This window comes from Vipera ursinii (genome assembly GCF_947247035.1).
Source record: "Vipera ursinii genome assembly, chromosome: 3".
Taxonomy (NCBI): Eukaryota; Metazoa; Chordata; class Lepidosauria; order Squamata; family Viperidae; genus Vipera; species Vipera ursinii.
Window position 1 is genome coordinate 37,260,382 of NC_139516.1, and position 21,543 is coordinate 37,281,924.

The 21,543-nt window shown below is 37.1% G+C and overlaps 2 protein-coding genes across 7 annotated transcripts in view; both read left to right on the plus strand.

Annotated features, from left to right (window-relative positions):
* Positions 1-32: 32 nt before the first annotated feature.
* BCL2L15 (BCL2 like 15) lies at positions 33-13,425 on the plus strand. 6 transcript variants are annotated; one of them, XM_083357776.1, is made up of 6 exons: positions 33-365; positions 563-680; positions 3,123-3,329; positions 7,407-7,543; positions 9,814-10,029; positions 10,684-13,425. In XM_083357776.1, exons 3-6 carry the CDS (start codon positions 3,188-3,190, stop codon positions 10,693-10,695), a joined length of 507 nt encoding a protein of 168 aa, XP_083213902.1. In that variant the 5' UTR covers positions 33-365; positions 563-680; positions 3,123-3,187; the 3' UTR covers positions 10,696-13,425. The 6 variants fall into 6 exon arrangements, with proteins under 6 accessions (XP_083213902.1, XP_083213904.1, XP_083213901.1 ...); XM_083357775.1 differs by lacking the exon at positions 563-680 and adding an exon at positions 2,886-2,951 and having other exon boundaries at positions 34-365; XM_083357774.1 differs by lacking the exons at positions 33-365; positions 563-680 and adding exons at positions 754-1,085; positions 2,886-2,951.
* A 2,310-nt stretch (positions 13,426-15,735) lies between these two features.
* Positions 15,736-21,543, plus strand: part of PTPN22 (protein tyrosine phosphatase non-receptor type 22) — a 38,040-nt gene continuing 32,232 nt past the window's right edge. The window contains exons 1-2 of the mRNA XM_083359004.1: positions 15,736-15,944; positions 16,184-16,294. Coding sequence (XP_083215130.1) covers positions 16,208-16,294 — 87 coding nt within the window. The 5' untranslated portion in view covers positions 15,736-15,944; positions 16,184-16,207. The remainder of the gene's footprint in view (positions 15,945-16,183; positions 16,295-21,543) is intronic.

Genomic DNA, 21,543 nt, shown 5'->3' on the forward strand with positions numbered 1-21,543 from the left:
CCATGTTTTCACAGCTCCTCATGTAAAAGGAAGAGTATTAGTTCAGATGGCAGTTCAGTGGAAGGTAACATGCATCTGAAGTGATTTGCTCTTACATGGATTCTTTCCTAGGCTTATTCAGCAATCAGGGAGCATATATTTGCTTCAGCTCTCTAAAATTTCTTACTGTGCATAAGAAATCAGAATAGCTTAATATTCAGATAACTGGTCTAAAATACATTGTATTTTAAAAACTCATGCTAATACTGAAGGGAAAAATATAAAGATAGATTCTTTAAACTTAGGTTTAAAAATGTGTATGCTTTTCTCTTTTCTCAGGTAAATTGTGTCATTTTCATAGTTCTTTTACTGTCTCTGCAACTCAGGTAAATTTGCTGCCTGCCCTTGTTACTTTTATGTGCAGGGATTAGTTGTTCTGCTCTGGAAAAAAATGGCTGTAGCAGGAGAGAATATTGCATCCTATTTTATATCAATCCAGATGAAATTTATATGCAGCACTGGGGGAAAAAACAGCATATTTTTGGATGGGCTGCCCTCATTTTCCTTCTCCTCTTATACTTAGCACTTGCAATGGAGAAGACACTGCATGCTGCTTTTGCCAGTTCAATAATCCTTCAGAGTTTCATGCAGTGAAAATTAACTCTCACTCAAGAAAAGTACTGTATTCTTCCAGAATTACGGTAAGTTACATTTCTTTCCTTAGGTATACATTTATTTGCATTCTTTCAATTTGGAGTCTCCTACTCTTTACTCTTCAAGCTGACAAACCCAGGAAAAACTGGAATTATGTCATGATTACACAATGTTCCCCACATCTCATGTGCATGTTTTCATTCAAAGCAAGCCTCATGGAAAGAAGAGAAGTTGCCGGTTGAACCCCTGTTGCCTTGTGGCTGAGAATCACATCCCACTGAAGCCTTTTATAGAAAACATTATTTTGGGAAATAGGTTCCGAAGTCCAGGAAAGGGAGAAGGTCATTAGGTTTCTTCTGGAGCATGAGGAAAACAGCTGCTGCTTCTTTGCAGGCAGGAAAAATGCCTTTTCTCACCGGTTTAGCAGAGCTGCTCTCCTTGGAAATAAACAGGTGAAGCAGCCTATTTCATTTGCAGTTTAATAGTACTAAAAGTTTTGGCACTCTACTGTGAAGTCAGAAAGCCAGGAATGTAAAAGAGGACTTTGGGTATATATCTCAGACCTAGTTCAATCAAAGATAAAAGTGAGGAAGCATAGGCAGACTTGCCAGATACAGTTCAGAAATGTAGTCCTGACTGATATGGCATTGGTTTCTTAATCTGGTCTGCTTTAATAAGACTGACAAAGAGTGAAATCTTGCAAGAAGTGACTGCCTAGGAAGGAGAGGAGGGGGAAAGGAGAAAGCAGCCAGTTGCCTGGAGAAGGGTGCACATTATGGCACGGGGAAGGAAAATATCCTCCTTTAAAAATCTCTTCTTTTAAGCCCATTTGATTGTATCAGACAATCCGAACACAAAGTACTGGTACTGCCCAAATATACTTGAATTCTTTAAGAGTTAAAATACTTTTCTACATTCTGTATTAGTGAGTCTTACCCTTTAATTACAATCTTTCTGGCTGGCTATAGTAACCAGCCTCTTACCATGTTTTTCTTTCATCCACAACATTTACCCAGGAAGAAATTTCTTAAACTCAAACTCTTTATATATTTTAATAAGATTTTAAACAAATCACAGCAAGTACTTTTTGTGTTTCAAAATCTTATTTTCAGTCAATCTGACCCTTAGTCCATTTAAAAGGTTTCCAAAATCAACATTGTAATTACCCTTTTTTATTTCCATTTTTTAAAAAAAATGTTTCTATATGTTTTAAACTTAAATAAAGATTCTTTCATTGTAAGATGAAGGAAATCATCCAGTGTAATAAAACCTGCTCTTCTGCAGTTCTTAATATATTTAAAAAATGCAAACCATTTCCAGTAAAAGTTATTAAAAGGGGAAGTGAGTGAACTCAGCATCCTTTTGATGGCTCTGAACTATGGTTTTAGCAAAGCTAACTCCAAAATCCTGACTGTTACCTGGTCTTGTTGTAGAGAACATCTGTTAGAAGCACTCTGAGCAATCCCAAAACTTCTCCCTGATCTAGAGAGGAGTTTGGGGAGCCAATCCCATTCACTGGTTCCACTTTCTACTATGGCTTCTGGCTCCACTAAAAGTGAAGTTGTCTTCAGTCCACCATTGCTTCCACGGAAGTGCCTCTCCAAAGGCATTGAAGACTTGTTTATATCCCTGGACCTAAGGTCTCGTGAATGTGAAAGGCTCTGTTTCCTGGTTATGTTAACGTCTATGGATTATAATATTTCTTGACTGCTATACGCATAATATATTCACAAGTTCCACTGAACTTAGGCAGCCAATAAATTTAAATAAAAAACAATACATATATAGAAGTTCATGTAGATAGCAGTGCTTAGCGAAGCTTAACTGATCTTTAAAAGCAGTGCAGGAGAACTCCCGGTTAGAAGCTGAATGGGATAGTATCAAGAAATAACAGGATTGTCCTTAGGATACAAATTGGGGGGGGGGGGCAGTAGCAAATAAGTAGCAAATTATTGTCAATAGAGCCTGCATAGATGGATCCATAAAACTGTTGGGGGTCAAGATAAAGTTGAAGGGGACTTTGTACTTGGAAAACCCCGCTCGTCTTCAGTGTGAGGAAATGGTTGTGAAATATTATAAAATTACAAGCAGATGAGATTTATAGTATGCATCTAGAGTAACTGAAAAAATTGTTGAAAAAAATAATCATCTACTTAATGAGATATGTTATTGCTGTTACAGCCACATAAAAATGCCCTGGCGTCCAAAGGTTGTGTAATCAATGCCAAATATTAAATTCTACTTCCTTTTAGTCAACTGTGTATCTTGAATGGTAGAAGAGAAAGCATTGGCGGACTTGATAGTCTGAAACACTTCTGGTAATTAATGTTTTTTAGTTATCATAGATGACAATATCTTAAAATGATGAAAGTGTGGCTGCGCATTTATCACAGAAAATGTAAATAATTTTACTTTGTAAATTATGTTTCTTGTTTTGAGCTGTAAATGAAGGAAGTTGCTGGAGACTTTTTATGCTTGATCTTTTCTAGACAACCGAAGAAACAACTCCTAGCAAGATAAGGCAAAAACCTCTGTTTGAAATACATACCTGAACATGAACCCCTCAATGACGTTTGAAGAACAAACAGAACAAATCGTGGAAGCATTGTTCAGTACTCTTTGCTTAAAGAAGCAAGAGTCAGCAGTAACTGAACGTTGCCTGAAGTTGCACTCTGCAATTGAACCCCATTTTCAAGGTACAAGGGTTTCTTTCAAAACTAAATTGTGGGGGGTGTGGGGGGGGTGGCTTTGTATTTCCCAAATTTTGAAGTCAGGGCCTGCTGCTGGATCTTCTTGCTTGGAGTAAAAAAAATAGTTTGCTATCAGTAGTGGTTTTTGTTAAAGACCAAAGCTACCGTAGTTTCCAGCGTATAAGACTACTTTTTAACCCATGAAAATCTTCTCAAAAGTCAGGGGTCGTCTTATACGCTGGGTGCTGAAAATTTAGGGACAGGGCTGTCTGGAAAACCTGGAGCGGATCTCCCATTTAGTCTGCGCAGGGAAAGCGGGACCAATTGGAGAAGAAGCTGCAGTCTGTGATTTTTTACAGGCTGGGGTCTGGGCGTCTTTTCTTCTAAAGTTGAAGAGCAGCTGTAGTATATCCCAACTTGAAAGGCAGGTGGGGAAGGCAGCAGCAAAGAGCAGCGGCTTAGCTCTAATGACACATTTGACTCAGGAACTGGGCTGGCTGGCTGGAAAACCTGGAGCGGATCTCCCATTTGGTCTTTTTTTTAAAAATCCCATTTATATCCTGCCCTTCTCCGAAGACTCAGGGTGGCTTACAATTTAAAGCACAAATCAATGTGCTTAGCAATAGCCTTCATTCTGTGTATATGCCTGTTTATTAGGGCTTTCACCCCCCCCCCCCCAAGCAGCATTATTACAAAGTCAGCTTATTGCCCCCAACAATCTGAGTCCTCATTTTACCTACCTTGGAAGGATGGAAAGCTGAGTCAACCTTGAGCCTGGTGGGATGCGAACCTGCACTAATTGCAGGCAGCTTGTGTTACTTAAGGCTCTGCGCAGGGAAAGGTTTAGAGTGAATTAGGAAAAGTGAAAAAGTGAATTAGGAAAATAGGGAATGGTTGCTGGAATCAGGGGCTGCCACAAAGAAGAGGGAGTCAAGCTATTCTCCAAAGCACCTGAAAGCAGGACAAGAAGTAATGGATGGAAACTAATCAAGGAGAGAAGCAACCTAGAACTAAGGAGAAACTTCCTGACAGTTAGAACAATTAAGCAGTGGAACAACCTGCCTCCAGAAGTGGTGAATGCTCCAACACTGGAAGTTTTTAAGAAGAGACTGGACAGCCATTTGTCTGAAATGGTATAGGGTTTCCTGCCTTAGCAGGGGGTAGGACTAGAAGACCTCCAAGGTCCCCTCCAACTACTACTACTTCTTCTTCTTCTTCTTCTTCTTCTTCTTCTTCTTCTTCTTATTATTATTATTATTATTATTATTATTATTATTATTATAGTTTAATCCACTTGCACTGTTTTATGTTTACATGTTTGATGACAAACAGCCTTATGTTTTTAAGTGACAGTTTTCCTACTAAGCACCTGCATGTCATAAGCATTTGAATTAAAATTACCATATTAAAATCAAATCTGATGTTTTTTAATCTTTATTTGGTGTGCGTTGGAAGGGGGGTAGTCTTATACGGCGAGTATAGCCCAAACCCTATAATTTAACAGGAAATTTAGGGGGGTCGTCTTATATGCCCAGTCGTCTTATACGCCGGAAAATACGGTAGTTTCTTTAGGCCGTAGTGGAAACCACTAATTTAAAGGATTTTAGACCTGTCATCTTAATCTATCAGTTTCATTTAAATAAACGGTTAAAATCCCAAACTAAGATTTTAAAAAAATCTTGCATTTAAGAAGCAAGAAGAAATTGCTTAATTCTGAAATGTGTCTGTAATATCAAAAAACTTCACTCTTAACTCGTAATGATACTCCAAAACAAAGTTTTAAAATTGAACAGTACTGTTTTAAATCTACTGCTTATTAATTAAGACATTAGTTGGTTTTGGTAAAAGAATTTTCTGGGTCCCTTTTCCAAGTCAGGGTATTGCAAATGAAATGCAAGGCATGCTGCTGGTGGAAAGGAGGTGATCCATTTATTCTCCAAAACAAAATAAAGACGTTCGCTCTTGAGAGTAGGAGAGAGAGGATGAAATGCTTGGAAATAGTTTTTATAGGGGATTTGGTTCTTTGTGTGTGAGTATGTGCATGTAATTGTTTGTGTGTGGGGTGGAAGTGAACACGACCATTCTGGTGTATCATTATGGCCAGGGGGCAATTTTAATTGTGTTTTTTTTCTATAACTTCTTTCTTTGCCTTCTATATGGTGTCTAGTTATCCCTTTTGTGGGTGAAGAGAAGCATAAGCATAAGAGTTTTGTTCTTTTAATTTCCTTTGCCAGGTTGATCAGTATCAGTTCTTTGTTTTGGCCATTTGTGCCATTAGTGATTTTTAGTTACATTATATCTATTTGTCTGCAACGTAGTTTCTTGCCCCTGAAGTTGGGACTTTAAGGAGGCAGGTTTTAAACACAGACAGCCCTATAACAAAATCAGTCCTTGAGTTTTCAAAATCCTAAACTACTAAACTCTTGTTTCAGTAGCAGGAAAGATGAGATATATGAAATATAATTATATATATAAAAATAATTATGCACTGCTGGCCAATAGTTAAAGGGCAGTATTGCAGGCGAACTCTGCCCACTGCCAGGAGTTTGATCCTGAAGGGGTTGAAGGTTGACTCAACCTTCCATCCTCCTGAGGTCGGTAAAATGAGGACCCAGATTGTTGGGGGTCTAAATGCTGACATTGTAAACTACCCAGAGAGTGTTTCAAAGCCCTATAGAGCTAAATGCTAATACTCTTGCTAATTACTGTTCTGTGTGATAGCTGAAAATAGGAACAAATGTATGTAATAGGACAATGATGGTATTTTCCATAGCCATTTAGTCCATGGTCTTTGCAGATATCACGACCAGTGTGGTAAGGCATGAAAGTGACCATATGTGAGTACCCAAATCTAATAGTGACATAAGAATCAGCCCCAAAATTGAAACTGAAACCAAATAGGTCAGTTTATTCTGTGCAATCATTTGTGAAATCATTGTGTGAGCCAAATTCTATCTCACACACACCAGTTGTGAAGCAGATAATTTACTCTGAGCATGCTGTATGACATTTGGAAGCATACAACCATTATATATCTAGATGTCACTTGTGCAATGTATCTGTTACTTTGATAATATCCATTAACTTTCCTCCACTGCTTTTAGCTTCATAGTTATGCAAGCTAGGCTAGTTGAGTGAGCTTTCTCCTTTGTCCTTTCTTTGTTCTCTGAGATAGAAAACTTTGTTTTCTCTTCATAGCCACGGAAGAACCCTTAAAAATAAAGATCCAGAGTGACCAGTGGACAGATGAGAACTGTGGCTGAGAGCTATGGGTGGATAAGGGAGTGTCACAGTCAGGCACTATGGAACATTGGGGTGTGTGTGGGTACTATAGGGGGACAGAGAAGGCGCCAAAGGCAAGGACTATAGAGCGTAAGGTAAAGGTAAAGGTTCCCCCGCACATGCGTGCTAGTTGTTTCCAACTCTAGGGGCCAGTGCTCATCTCCGTTTCAAAGCCGAAGAGCCAGCGCTTGTCCGAGGATATCTCCGTGGTCATGTGGCCGGCATGACTAGACACCAAAGGCGCACAGAACGTTGTTACCTTCCCACCGTAGTGGTCCCTATTTTTCTACTTGCATTTTTACGTGCTTTTGAACTGCTAGGTTGGCAGAAGATGGGACGAGTAACAGGTGCTCACTCTGTTACGCGGCACTCGGGATTCGACCCACCAAACTGCCAACCTTCTAACTGTCCTAACCCACTGAGCCACCGCATCCCTTACTATAGAGAGTAGGCAAGTGGAAAAACAGTAGGAGCAACTTGCAGCTTCCTGCCAGCTCCCCCCCCATTGACTTTTCTTATTGGAAGCCAATAGGAAATGTCGGACGTTAGATCACATGACTGCAAGGATGCTGCATTAATCACAACTTCACAAACTGTTCGCAAGCCCCCCTTCATTTAGCACTTTCATAATTTGGTTGCTGAACAAGTGGTTGTAACCTGAGAATTACCTGTATTTTTTTTAAATAAGCAAATTTAAATTCTCTTTAGTTACATTTAAAATGTAGATAAATGTTATATGGACATGTCAAAAGGATCGGAATTGAAATGAAATAGAAATTGAATTAGAATGTTTTTATACAGGGGGAGAAAGAGTTGTTTCTGCAAGCAGATTTGATCCGGTTCTTATTGCCAATTTATTGCGATCCATAGGAGATCAGTGCCAAGTAGAGATGGAGGGCCAGGTACAGGCAGTTATTGCAGAGGAGAGCACAACACAGGTAATTTCTAAGCATTCTGCTCCAAATTCTTTAGTTTTAGTTTACCATTAACTAATATCTATGTAGATGTAAATTATGCCAGAATACTTTGCCTCATAGATGCAAAGCATTTTATATTGGCTGCTTTAATCTGTCCTAGTTTAATATGTTTTATGCTGTTTTTTTAAAAATAGTAATTTTGTTGAATGTTACTGTACAATTAAAAAGGTATGAGCTAATACAAACTTCAAAAAAAGAATAAAAAGAAAACCCAAGTGCAGAAAAGAAGCCAAAATAGAAAAGAAAAATAATATAGTAAAAGAATAAAAGAAAAATATAATGAAATAACTTTCCACTCCATAACAAGTATAAACAAGTTTAGAAACTTATCACTTTCTCTTAAAATACAACAAATGATCTGTTCTTCCCATATGCATTATCTACAAACAAATCTTTAAAGCCTTATTATTATTAGAGTTAACAACATACCTATATAACCTTAACCACATAAAATAACTTTATAACCCTTCCTTTTACTTTAATAATCTTGATCTTTAATCCATTCAAATAATGTCCTGGAACTTAATTTCTTTTCATTTTTTTCTGTCCTTTCTCACAAAATCCTTCAAAACTTTAACAAAAATCTTTTTTGTAAATACCATATAGGGAAGATATACAGGCCACTCTTGATGTGTTACTTTGTAGATCCCAGTTTCTCTTGCATGTTTGGTCTAATAATGGTTAAGGTGGAGGAGATTGTGAGTTCCACTTCTGGGTTATAGGCATGGAAGCCAGCTGGGTGTCCTTAGACTAGTCATTCTCTCTTAGCCCAACCTACCTCACAGGGCTGTTGTTGTAGGGAAAATAGGATGAGGAAGGACTACTAGGTAGCAACCCCCTTGAGTTATTTATAAAAAGTAAAAAAGGTGGGATATAAACAAACAAATACCCAGTGTGGCATTTTTCCCCATATCTTTCTTATAGCCTCTCATTTTAAAATCCCCTTTCAAATCAGTCTCAGCCTTGCCTGATAAAACTTGTTCCTCTTCCATAATGTCTTTTAAGCATTGTTGTTGTTAGTTGCGAAGTTGTGTCCGACCCATCGCGACCCTATGGACAATGTTCCTCCAGGCCTTCCTGTCCTCTACCATCTTCTGGAGTCCATTTAGGCTCACGCCTACTGCTTCAGTGACTCCATCCAGCCACCTCATTCTCTGTCGTTTTAAGCATAGCCTTTCTATAATGACAGAGTCTTTTAAAATTAATTCCATTCTGCATATTAGTAAGTCAAATTTAACTGTTCTCCTTTATTAATCTTTGTTGTTGTTGTTAGTTGCGAAGTCGTGTCTGACCCATTGCAATGCCATGGACAATGTTCCTCCAGGCCTTCCTGTCCTCTACCATCTTCTGGAGTCCATTTAGGCTCACGCCTACTGCTTCAGTGACTCCATCCAGCCACCTCATTCTCTGTCGTTTTAATCTTTAGTTCTTCTAGTTCCCTCTAGTGTCCAGTTTTCAAAGCTCCATCCTATAATTTCTTAAAGAATTCAAAATAACAGCAGTTTCTCATTGGAAAGAGTCTTATAATTCATTTCAAAATTTTACTTCAAATCCATCTGAACCCTTAGGCGTAACTTTCCCAAATCAATGTTATAGTCATTCTTTTTTTCCCTTTATTGAAAAAAAAAATGACAGTGGTAAATAAAACAGGCTCGAGCCCAGAGATCTAAACAGAGAATTTGGTATCAGAAATCAAGGTTTAGAGGGTGCAGCTAACAAAGTAAGCTAAGTTCAGGGAAAGCCTGAAAAAAGAGAAGGTTTTGGAATCATGGCAAAAAAATAATAATGCTATTTATGGATGTTGTTCTAGTGATTGAATGTTATTAGGCAGGGTGATTCCAACAGCAGGGATAGTAGAAGTCACACTCTCTTAAGAGGACTTTGTTCCAAGGTAGCCTTTCAAAAACTATTTGGCACTTGCATATTTGACATCATTATTTCATATTTGCTTGTTTCTTCACCAATTCTTGACCTTCATCTTTTTCCTAAGAAAGGATTGCTTGCTTCATGAAACCTAGACTATTCTAAGCTTTAATTGAAATACTTTAAGTGTTACGATCGTCAAACACTTTTGTTGCACAAGTAGAACAAAACTGATCTTTGATCCTAGTGATAAATGTTTGATTTAAGTTTTAAGGTGAACCAGAGCTGTTCCCCACCATAAATACCTGTTGTCTTTCAGTAGTTGCATTTTTTTAAAAAAAAATATTGTTTTTTTTCTATGTTTACAGATAAAGAAATTTGGAGAAGTAGCAAAATCTCTCAGCAGGATTTGGATCAGTCAGACTCATGGGTTAGAGCCTGAAAGAGCTTTTCTAGGTGTTGCTGTGAAGTTGTGTGCGACTCTTATAGAGAAAACTCATGAAACCTTTTCTGCATCCATACTCACAGAAACAATCAACAGAAATCCTGAAGTCAGAGACTATATTGAAAGGCAAGGTGGCTGGGTAAGTTAAGTTAATGTTTGACTATGACTTAGCACTTGGGTAGATTGCATTCAAAGGCCAACCTTCAAAAGCTCAGAAAACAGGAAAAATAACTTCTACTAATATGAATTACTATTCCATTAATTCCAGTGAACAAAATTATTAAGCAGCCAATGATTGTGTTCATTAGAAATTTTGACTGTTGCAGTCCCAACCAATCTGGAAGCACCATATGGAAAAATTTCAGGATCCTATTGTAAAAATTTATTCCTCAGTTTTAACTGAATTTTTTCTAAATGTAAAGCAATCTGCACTAATGCAATGTGATCCACTCCTTTCTCACATGCACATGAGTGCAGAGTCTCTTATATCCTGATTCATGGATGTCACTAATCTACAATCCCCAAACAACAAGCAGAAGGAGCTGATTGCTGATAACAGGCAAGCTCCTTCCATATTTAATGGTGGGACCATATTCTTATCTTGTGCAATGATATTATCTCTGAGTATAAGGTATGGGGGTAATCTACTGATGTCATCTTCAGGTCTTAAATCAAAATCCCAATTTATTTCACAACAATGGATTTGGGATCTTTACTGTATACTTTTGAGAAAGGTCATTTGTTGCTCCTTCCACCCTTATCTAATTACCAATATTTTTCTTTTTTTTTTTAGGGTAATCTTTGAAGAAGTCTATACAGCCCTTAGTTTCTTGCTTCTAATATAAAAAATCCATCTGCTATTATGGATAAAATAGAGTGGGAGAGAGTTGCTGCAAATCTAGAAATGGAACTACAAATGAATTGAAAAGGCTGTATACAATTCTGCCAAGAAACAAAATAAATTTAATTTAAAAATAAAATCATACTAGCTTGATTGTCCTTGCAATTAAATTGTTGGCCAAGGAATTTCATAGATAATTCCTGCAGCCACAATTCCATATAATACAATGCATCAATTTACAGTTCCCTGTTTTTGTAGATCATCAATTCCTTGCTCCTAGTTTTTAATATATTCCTGTTTCATACAAAGGAAATGTCCATATCTGAGAAGACAGGAGCATTACTTGCATCTCATTTTCCTGCATTGTTAGTTGGTGTCAGTTCTTTATATGTAAACATTTGCTGGATAAAACATCTCAGGAAAAATATTGTAAAGTACATTAGAAACCTTTAACTAACCATATTAGTATTTGAAGATGGTAGTTAAGAATACCTACAGTAAGAATAAGAAAGATAGAAGCAATATGAGTTATTAAAGTTTAAGGCTGTGAAATATATGTCTTATCTGGAAACCTACTTCATTTGAACCAATTTATTATGATCATGTGTAGCATCTACATATAACAAGGTATAATTGATTTAGAAATTTGAATTACTTAGAAGTAACTGCTTTGAAGCATTCTGCCTTATTGACAGTTCTTTTTTAATAGATATGGTGAGAATGGCTGTTCCCTTCTTGCTTGAAAATCTTTGTTTTTGAGCAAATTCTACTTTCATATTTCAAACCTTGTTTAATCTCACATCCTTCAAATGTGTTGAACTACACTTCCAAGCAAGCTAGCAGAGCTTCAGCTTGGGAAATGTTACATTAGATTAGATTGATCCTGTTTAAAATAGTAGTTTTGTGGAATGCAGAAATTTTTGACTAAAATGAAGTGTTATGTTTCTATATGTTTCTTCTAAGAGCCCTGGTGGCACAGTATAGAATGCAGTATTTCAGGCAAACTCTGCCAACAGCCTAGAGTTCAATTCTGATAAGGTTTGGGGTTGATTCAGCCTTCTATCCTGCCGAGGTCAATAAAATGAGGACCCTGATTATTGGGGGCAATATGCTGACAGCCCCAGAGCATGCTTTAAAGCACTATAGGGTGGTATGAAAGTCTAAGTGCTACTTAAGGAAATTCAACTATTTTCTAGAATGTGTTTAAAGAAATCAGAATCAAAGAAACAATGAGAAGAACTAGGATTATCCACTGTGTTATGTACTGGGCTTTTGGAATATAACCACGTGCGTTGCTGGAGAACTAACGGTTCTCCAGCAATTCAGACAGGACGTCTCCGGTCCTACAATTGGTTAACTTTGTGCGGCCAGCATGGCTTCAATCCGATTGGTTAATACCATAGGGCCTGGCTATATATTGAAGCAGGGTGACTCCAATCTCTCAGTACAGTTTCTGCTTAAATAAAGTATGTGTTTGTCTGTACTCCTCTGCGTGTCCTCGTTCCTGCTCTTCAGAGCCCACGACATAATACACTGTATCTGTCTTCATGAACTATAATTCCAGTTCTCACACAAAGGAAAGAAAATGTATTGCAATCTTGAAAAGAGCCATTTAGGCCGATAAGTCCAACTTCTTGCTCAGTCCAAGAATCCAAATGGAAGCTTCCCAAACACATTATTGTCTAGCCAGTAAGGCGAAGCTCACATTTTAGGCAATTGGCTCCCCTGCCAAACTATTCTTATTGAATGGAGGCTTTGTTTTCTTTTAATCAATCTGAACCTGCCTGTGTATTGCACTCTAGAAAGGGAGACTGTGTCAGTATTTGAAAAATACCATCACAATCATCTTTACTCAAAACTAAACGTCATGAATATCCTCAATTTCTTTTGATGGGTTTGATTTCTAGCTTTCTTATTATCCTTGCTGCCTTTCTCTGCACCTACTCTAGTTTGTATGAACTGGTACCACATGAACACCACTTCATTAAAATTTGGTGCTCAGACTTTAAAAGCATGCAGATTAAAATGCAACTATGAATTGGGAGTATATTAAAAATCTTGGGAACGATAAATATCAAATGTTAAATCTAAAACTGAAAAATTTATTAGGTCATTGATCGTCTAAAAGATTGTATGTTAAAACAACTAGAATATGTGTAATCTAAAAACTATGGATATATGTAAGAAAGTTATTTTCTATGTGATTGATAGGATAAAACTTGTCTTTAAATTTACAAATAGACAGTATATATGAAGGGGAAAATAGAAGAAATGTTTATGGTAGCAATTTGAAATCTGTACTAATGATATCTGTATGTAATTGAATTACTACTACTCAGCCACCACGTTGCTTTTGAAATATGTGAATGTAATATTAGAAAATCAATAAAATTTGTAAAAAATGAAAAAAATAAAATGCAACTATTATTTCCCATTCTCTGGAAACTACACTTCTGTAGAAACAGGTTACATTTTCATTTTCCATTTGCATTTTCAATGCATGGCTGACTCATATTCTGTTTGTGGTCACTTACTGTTCCAAGGTTTTTATACAGACATCATTACAAGCCAAGTTAACCACCCTCCCCATCCTATACTTCTGCATTCGATTTTTGTTTCATAAATGGACCTCTTTACATTTAGATTTTTCTGTTACTCACTTCTTGAATCTGTCAAGATTGTTTCAAATGTTTACTTGTCACCCATAGTATTAAGTATTCCATCCAATTGTGTGTCATCTGCAAAACTGATAAGCAATAACCCATCTCTAAACACAGGTTATCATTTTTAAAAAAATGAGTTCTGAACTAAGGACTAAAATCTTGACTTTCCCGTGCCTAGCCCAGTACCTTAACCATTAGAGCAGTGTTCCTCAGCCACTTTAAAGCATGTGGACTACAACTCCCAGAACTCCTCAGCCAGCATGCTTAGTCCACAAATCTTAAAGTTCCGAAGGTTGAGACAAACTGCACTAAACCATACTGGCTCTCATTTATGCTTATTCATGATTAACACAGGCAGTTTAACTCAACAGTGGGCAAAGACCATCATTTTTCATCTGTGGGATGAAGGCAGCTCTATTCACCTAGTTGTGCTTAGAGTTCAAGTGCTAGAAACCACAGCTACAACTGACTTTGATTGTCAAGTGGAAGAAGGCTTAGGTAACAGAATATGTGATTTTAACTCTAACTTATTTTTCCTCACAACAGTAACAGATGGATGGGCTGGAAAACAGTGACTGACACGAAGTGACTCAGTAAGCTTTCGTTACCAAAGGTGGAGTACAACCTGAATGTCTCCACTTCTGTTCCAGCAGCCTAACTAGTACACTTCTGGTTAAAAGAAAATCCAAATTCCCTCTTCATATCTGATCTAGATAATCTTTTGCCCCCTCCCCCCAAAATTAACTAATACAATATACAGTTTCTCTTGTCTCTTCTCTACCTCTTTGAGATGTATCAAGAGAAAGCTGTAGGTATTATACTTATTTTTTTCATCCAACAAAAAAGTATTTTTTTATTATCTGAATTTTACAATGCATGGTGTTAGTTACCAACATGTTTGCATGAGAACTGATATTTACCTTTTTGTGTCACTGTGAAGGCAAATATAATTAGGAGGAAGAAATGTTAAATTAGATGTAAAACTGAAGTGCAAATTTGTGGCAACTTTGACCGCAGGAGATTAAACGGAAAGGGAAATCCTGACAGAGTTACAAGCTTCTCCTGCCCTCCCCCCCCACTTTGCCTTTTCTTTACCATCAAGGCTTTAGTCCAATCTATCTTTCCATAGTTTTAATCTCCTGTTACATTTAATCTTCTTGTCTTGTGAATTCTACCAATTATTTTTCCATTTGATATCAAACAATGATATCAAATAATTAATATGCCCATAAAGTTCTGGGCTATTTTCTAATCTTTCCCCCCCATAAATATGGATTTTAAATGGAGCAAATGTTCTCAAAAATGAATTATTTGAGTACTTTAAATTGTTGGAAAAAAATAGCTTGTTTACGGGAAACGCATATTAGAAAAAAGGATATAAAATATCTAATTTGCAAAAATTTGGTGAAGAATTTAGTGAGAAATGAGAAATGAAGTTGTTTTGTATATAAACTCCCAATTACAAGCAAAACTGTTGATTATGGTAGACGTGGGGGAGTGGGGAGTGGCGGTGGTAGAAGTATTTTGCATGGGACCAAGAGTCTGATAAAGGGAAATTTATGCTCCAAATGAGCATAAAGTAACATTTTACAAAGGATTTATAAAATAATGGACTTACCATTAAAAAAGGTGTTTATTGGGAAATTGGAATGGAATAATTTGTTCAGAGGAAGATATTAAGTCTAGCAGGAACCTGCTAGACTTGCAACAAAGCCAGAAAAATTTGGCTTCAGGTACATACGGTGATATGAAGAATGTTAAATAAACTTTGGCTTATTTATGTATTTATTCTGAGTATCTGGTTTGTTCCAACCACATGGGATATTCCATATGTTAGTCATTAACATGTCAATTAAGAAACAGCTGGGGAGCAGTGCTCCCCTGTGGCAGAGAGACAAAACTTTTCTTGTGCACTATTTTTGTAAGTTAAGTAGGCAGAAGAGGTAATTAGAAACTTGTTTTTACTTAGTTTTCCAAAAACTGAAATCAATGTTCTTCTGAAGGGAGAGTGGGTGGTAACAAAAATCACTCCAATAGTCTGCATTCCAGGAACTGTCTAGTGTCAATTTAAAATAATCTCTGGGTAAGTTTAAGATTTGGACATAAAAATGTCTGCTGCTGAAGTTCTCTGGAAAGTTCAGTCTAGGTCATGTGAAAGGGCAGCAATGTCTGAATATTTTGAAATATTTTCTGCAAAGTTTAGAGCTAAGGCGTGACTAATATATTTGAAAAGCTACGCCATCTCTTTCTGGTGGGAGGAGAAAAGTGGATATATGAACAAAGAATGCTCTTAAAATCTGAGAAAGCTGGTTATCAGCACAAAAGTATTTCAGACTTATGAGACTTATAAATGAAGAAGATGGATATAATACTGAAATCTGTCTACATGACCAGTCGTATATCAGGGACCTGAGGTACCTTTGCTGCTATTTCCACCACCACCACCCCTTTTTATCTTCATGGAAAGAATGCTATCTCAATGATCTGTTGGGCGAGAAGCTCATCTTAAAGAAAAATGGACAGTGAGTTTTTAGGCTCATTTTAACTAAAGTAAGATGCTTTTTCATTTTGTAAAACAATATATTATTTCATTCTCATGGTTGAAGGCACTAGGGCCTGGCAAGGAATTATTTTTTTTAAGTTCCTCACTGTGGCTGCTACATACATAGTCACTTCCTTTTTGTCTTGTGATGAACTAAGCAAACCAGACTCCAACAGGAACCCTCCACACACTGGTGGCTATTTCCACTGTAGCATGTATTTGTCATGTTCATCTTTCTTTCTGACAGTTCATCTTCATCTGGTTTTACGGCATGGATCAAAGAGAAATTATCATGAAAAACCTGGAAAGGATCAGAAACAGAAACCTTAACAAAGAAGAGTTCACAAACGAATATATGGTAAGCAAGCTGCACCAATATTTCTGAGCATGGTTTCATTTTAAAGGAAGAATTAATTCCGTGTTCTAAGAAGACCACCCTGTTGGTTCAGCTAATTCATGCTTATAAGGGGGGGGGGGCGGTTGGTGGTTTTTTGTTTTTTGTTTTTTTGCTATGCAACCATTTAAAATAGCATTGAAGGGGACAGATGGGAACTGCCTGAACCTTAAATTACTTTAAGGTTCAAACTCGATCCTTCCTGTTTTTTCTCGTGGGATTGTATTAACTGAACAATAGTGCTAGCTTGATTACAAAATGGTTGGGAGAGTCACTTGTTGAGATGGGCAGCTATAGAAATCAATCAATCAAACAATAAATAAAGATAAATTTTCCACTATATGGAGGATAAGAAAGGAGCACTTGAGATTATAAGTGACCTGGGAGGGCCCCAGTCACTGTTGACTCCAGGTTGTAGGGAGACTTCCAACTAAATGCTATCATTGTAGGGCTCTCCCTGAATCCATTTGCCTCCTTGCTACCTTTATTCAGTTCCTCTCTTTCAGTGCGATCCATACATCCACTCAGAAGGAAGAAATTGCCTCTCCTTCTGATTCAAATTCAAATAAGTGAAGAGCCAGAAGCAGGGCCAGGGTTTAGCAGCAGCAACCTCTTCCCACCTCAACCCCCAGCTCAAGGAGAAGATTATAATTTTAAAAATAATGTTTGTATAGTCTTGAAGGATGATTAGCAAGAACCAAATCAAAAATAGCCTTAGCCTATCAAAGATTTAAAAAAAACATACGTAGGAAAAAGATAACAAGTTGAAGACTATGATGACTGTGAATTGAGGCCTTCAATTTAATAACAACTTGTCCATGTTCCAGTATACTACTATAATTATGTTTTGAGGAGTCCATGGCAGTTTTTAGTAGGTCACTAAGGGTAATTTCTTGAAGGATAGCATATTCATCACTGTGTCCTCGTGTAAATAATAGCTCTAATATAACTTCAGCTTGTATGAACGCTAATACTTGAATTTGAGAGGCAGTGGATAGCACATACCCTAGAATGTCTAAGATTCCTTGGCAAAAAATGACTGGAAAATATAAATATCTTTTCATCAATTTGATAAGAGTTCTTCTGTACTGCTAAAGAAAAAAAGACTTTTGCAACAGAAACTCGGCATGGCACTGATAGATATCAGAGTGCTAGAAATTAGAATTTTGTCTTTGCAAACAAACCCATCTAGTTTCCAATAACTGTATTAAATAGTCCACCTCTACAGAAGAATCTTTGTGTATTGTCAAAAAGTGCCTACTAAGAAATCTATAATTACCAAGTACAAAGAAGGGCAATATTTTATCTTCTTGCTTTCATAAATATGTTTGTAGTGTCTATGTCTATGAGTTTGGGGGTATAAATTTGAAATACATATTAAGGTTCTACATGGTTGAAACAACTTTTTCTACATTTGATGCTCCCCAGATATACTAGAACTGCTTACTTCTTTAGTCATATTCATTCAGATAAGCCCATTGCCTAAAGCAACAATGGCAATAAATGTTACTAGTCAATTGCAATGCTCTTCCAGAGACATCATGCCCTGTTTCCATTGGCTGAATCTTTGGGTGCTGTTAGTTGGTTTCCTGCTGCAGCTTGTTAGGCCTGGAGGGGTTTGTTTTTAGCCTTCAGGTCTTTACCAGTCAATGTTTTGACTCCCCTTTGTAGTAGAGAGCCTATATTCAAGGTTGACTCAGCCTTCCATCCTTCCGAGGTAGGTAAAATGAGGACCCAGATTGTTGGGGGCAATTAAGCTGACTTTGTAATAATGCCGCTTGGGTGTGTGTGCGAAAGCCCTAATAAGCAGGCATATACATAGAATGAAGGCTACTGCTAAGCTTGTAAGCCGCCCTGAGTCTTCGGAGAAGGGCGGGATATAAATGGAATTAAAATAAAATAAAATAAATAAAAATAAAAAAATATTCAGTCTTTTGCAAAGCTGGTGCTTGTTCAGTTTTCCTTCTTTCTTAAACTTGCTGTGCAGATATTTCCCACTCCACTTCTTGGAGGAACTGACTTTGAGACTGTAAAAATTTCCACTTTGAAAAATCTGGGTAGAATATCATCTGCTATAATAATGCATCAGTTGTTGTACTATTGGATCATCAATGTTCACAGATGATTCACTTATGACTAAAATATTCTTAGTGTGTTTTATGAAAATGCTCCAGAAGTGTTGGTGGAAAAAGCTCTTCACTGCCACCCTACAATGCCACCAAGCCTGATAAGCACAGAATGCTGGAAAAAAAATGGTGGTATCGTTTTCCTTGAAATCTATATCACTTTGAACAGCATAAAATCAATCAGTCATTAATTATTCTCATTTATTCAAGCAATACTAATTTTTATTTGCTTATCTTTGTTGCATTTCTTCTGGTTCAGTTGTTTATTTCTAGTATTTGACTTTAGCTACAGGATGAAACTGGCGATTGATGGATATAACAATGGACAATTTCCAAGCAGGCATGCAAAGGATACAATTTACAATTAAAGGCCAAGTGTTTGTTTTTACTATCAGAACTGAACATGATCCATTTCTCCAAATTATTTCAAACATTTTGAGGCCACTGAAATAATACTGAGTGTCAAAAATAGTTCTTGATCTATTGTGTGTTGACCAGGTATGGCAAGGTCAGAAACAAACAGCCTGAAACCAAACAACAACAAAGGATAGATGTCAATTATTATTCCCAGTCCCAAAGCAAGACATTATTAGCTCAAGATATACTACTGACAGTAGAAATAGGTGCAAGAATTGAATCACGCTTTTATTATAAATATGGCTTGCATTTTCTTCTCGGTGATTGCTTGATTTCTCAATAAAATAGTTTTTGCAATCACCAGAATTTGTTTGCAATCATCAGAATGTATGTGTTTGTCTTTGAATCACTTCCTGCAAAGCTTCCGGATTTGGAACTAGTCAGGAGAAAACTGAGATACTGCAAACGAAAACACTAGACCCATTTTATCCAAAATGGGAGTAACATATTTGATTCACTTGGATTTTCAGAGGACAATTTTGATTGAAGAAAATTCTGTTAATATCCATCTTCATTTCCTACTTCCTTTTCCCCCTTTAATTATAACTTTTGAAATGGACAAATAGTTCAGTTTCATATTTTCAATTTTTTCCTTATATTCAATCCTGTTTTCATATCAAAGTTTTTCAGAAGTAGTTTCCCACTGCCTCCTTCATAGGACTAGAGAGAGTGTCTGGCCCAAGGTCACCCAGTTGGTTTTGTCTCGAAGGCAGGACTAGAATTCACGGTCTCCCTGTGTCTAGCTTGGTATCTTAACCACTACATCAAACTGGCTCTGTTTTTTAATTTTAATTGACTTTAAATTACTGTACAGATACATATTAATATTCAAGCATATTCTTCAGAAAAGCCAGCCTTCGCAGCAAGGAAAACTGTCATGGTAGTAGCCTGAGAGTGGGCAAAATGGTAGCTTCAGAAAATGAGTAAGCCAGTGTCTGCCAAGAATGTACAAACTGCCTACCAAGTGGAGCCTGTGAATAAATCTCAAATTTGAAAGAGTCATTTTGTAGCCACGTCCATTGGTCTCTGAAAATTGTGACAGAATGGAAAATCTCCATCAGCACTAATAGAGTTGGTGTGTTTGTGTTTGGATGTGCAGGAGCAAAATTTGTGTAGACTGATGCTCTAGAGTATACTATCCACTTCATTGCAGATCAGCACTAATGACGGCAATGTGCTTCAAATACCAACTTGTTAATATATAGAATTAGATAACACAGAATTATTACTGAACTGACTATACAAAGTATCTTTTCTAAACTGCATTCTTACTGTCATTTGCTATATCCATAACCTTCCAAAAATCTCTTTCCTTCAGCCGCTTATGTGTGTGTTCGTTTTCTCCAAAATGTCATTCAGATGTGATTCCTAGAATTTGAGCCAGCACTGGCTATGCTGGCTGGGAATTTCAGGTAGCTATGACTGATGAGGGAGAAAACCTATATAGGCCATTTTCTAAACCATATGGGAGAAACACTTTTTATGACTGCAGTTAGAAAACACTGAATGGGCACTTTGTTCACACAATCAGTTTCCCCATCAAGTTGTATTCTCATTATTTTATGCTAAAAAAAACAGTTGAAACAGGAAGTAGGTGCTATTTTAGGACAGTAATTAATTAATATGTGGCACTTGTACTACATACTGTGGAATCCTTTTGTCTTGGGGAGATTAAAATTAAAAAAACAAAAAATACACAGGAATCTTGAGCACAGAGAAACCTGAATGATGGTGATCAAATCATTCTGTTTAAGTGCAGCCTAATATATTTTATTCAGTATAACATTTGAAAAAATATATATTTTGTTTAGATACAGTACACGTTTACAGGCTTATATTTCTAATAGTCTATTGGTGCTTCAAAACTAGGATTTAGTTGTCAAGATCTTCACCCCTTTATGGGAGTTCAGATAGTATCGTCTCTCATTTATTCACCCCTTTCATTCTCATCATTTTTTTGTTTGTGCTAGGATTATGTTTTAAAGCATGAAATGATCTCTATCTGTATGAATGTTTGTCACCCATAACTCTAAGCAATAGTTAGACTCATAGGGAGTTGAGTTTGAACCAGTGTTGACTCAAAGGTGTAAGCCACCCTAGAACACATTGTTTAATGGTGCCAACACTGCCAACACAAACATTTGCATTTTATTTATTTATTAATTATTTATTAATTTAATTTATATACCGCCCTTCTCCCGGAGGACTCAGGGCGGTGAACAGGGCAATACATAAAAACTAGATACAAAAATTAAAAATTATTAAAACGTGATTAAACAATGCCCATAATAAATTAATACAGATTAAAAATTGAAGTCCATTTATAAAAATCCCACCCCGTCCCATCAGGCCAGGCCAGCTTGTTTAAAGAGATGGGTTTTAAGATCGCGCCGGAAGGATCGGAGATCGGGCGCCATCCGGAGCTCGACCGGAAGATGGTTCCATAAATCCAGTGCACCCACAGAGAACGCCCTCCCCCTGGGGGCCACCAGTTGGCATTCTTTGACAGGTGGCACCCTGAGGAGGCCCTCTCTGTGGGAGCGTACTGGGCGGAGGGAAGTTGACGCCGGCTGCAGGTGCTCCCCAAGGTATTCCGGACCCATGCCATGAAGGGCTTTGTAGGTCATTACTAACACCTTGAACCTCACTCGGAAGACAACTGGTAACCAA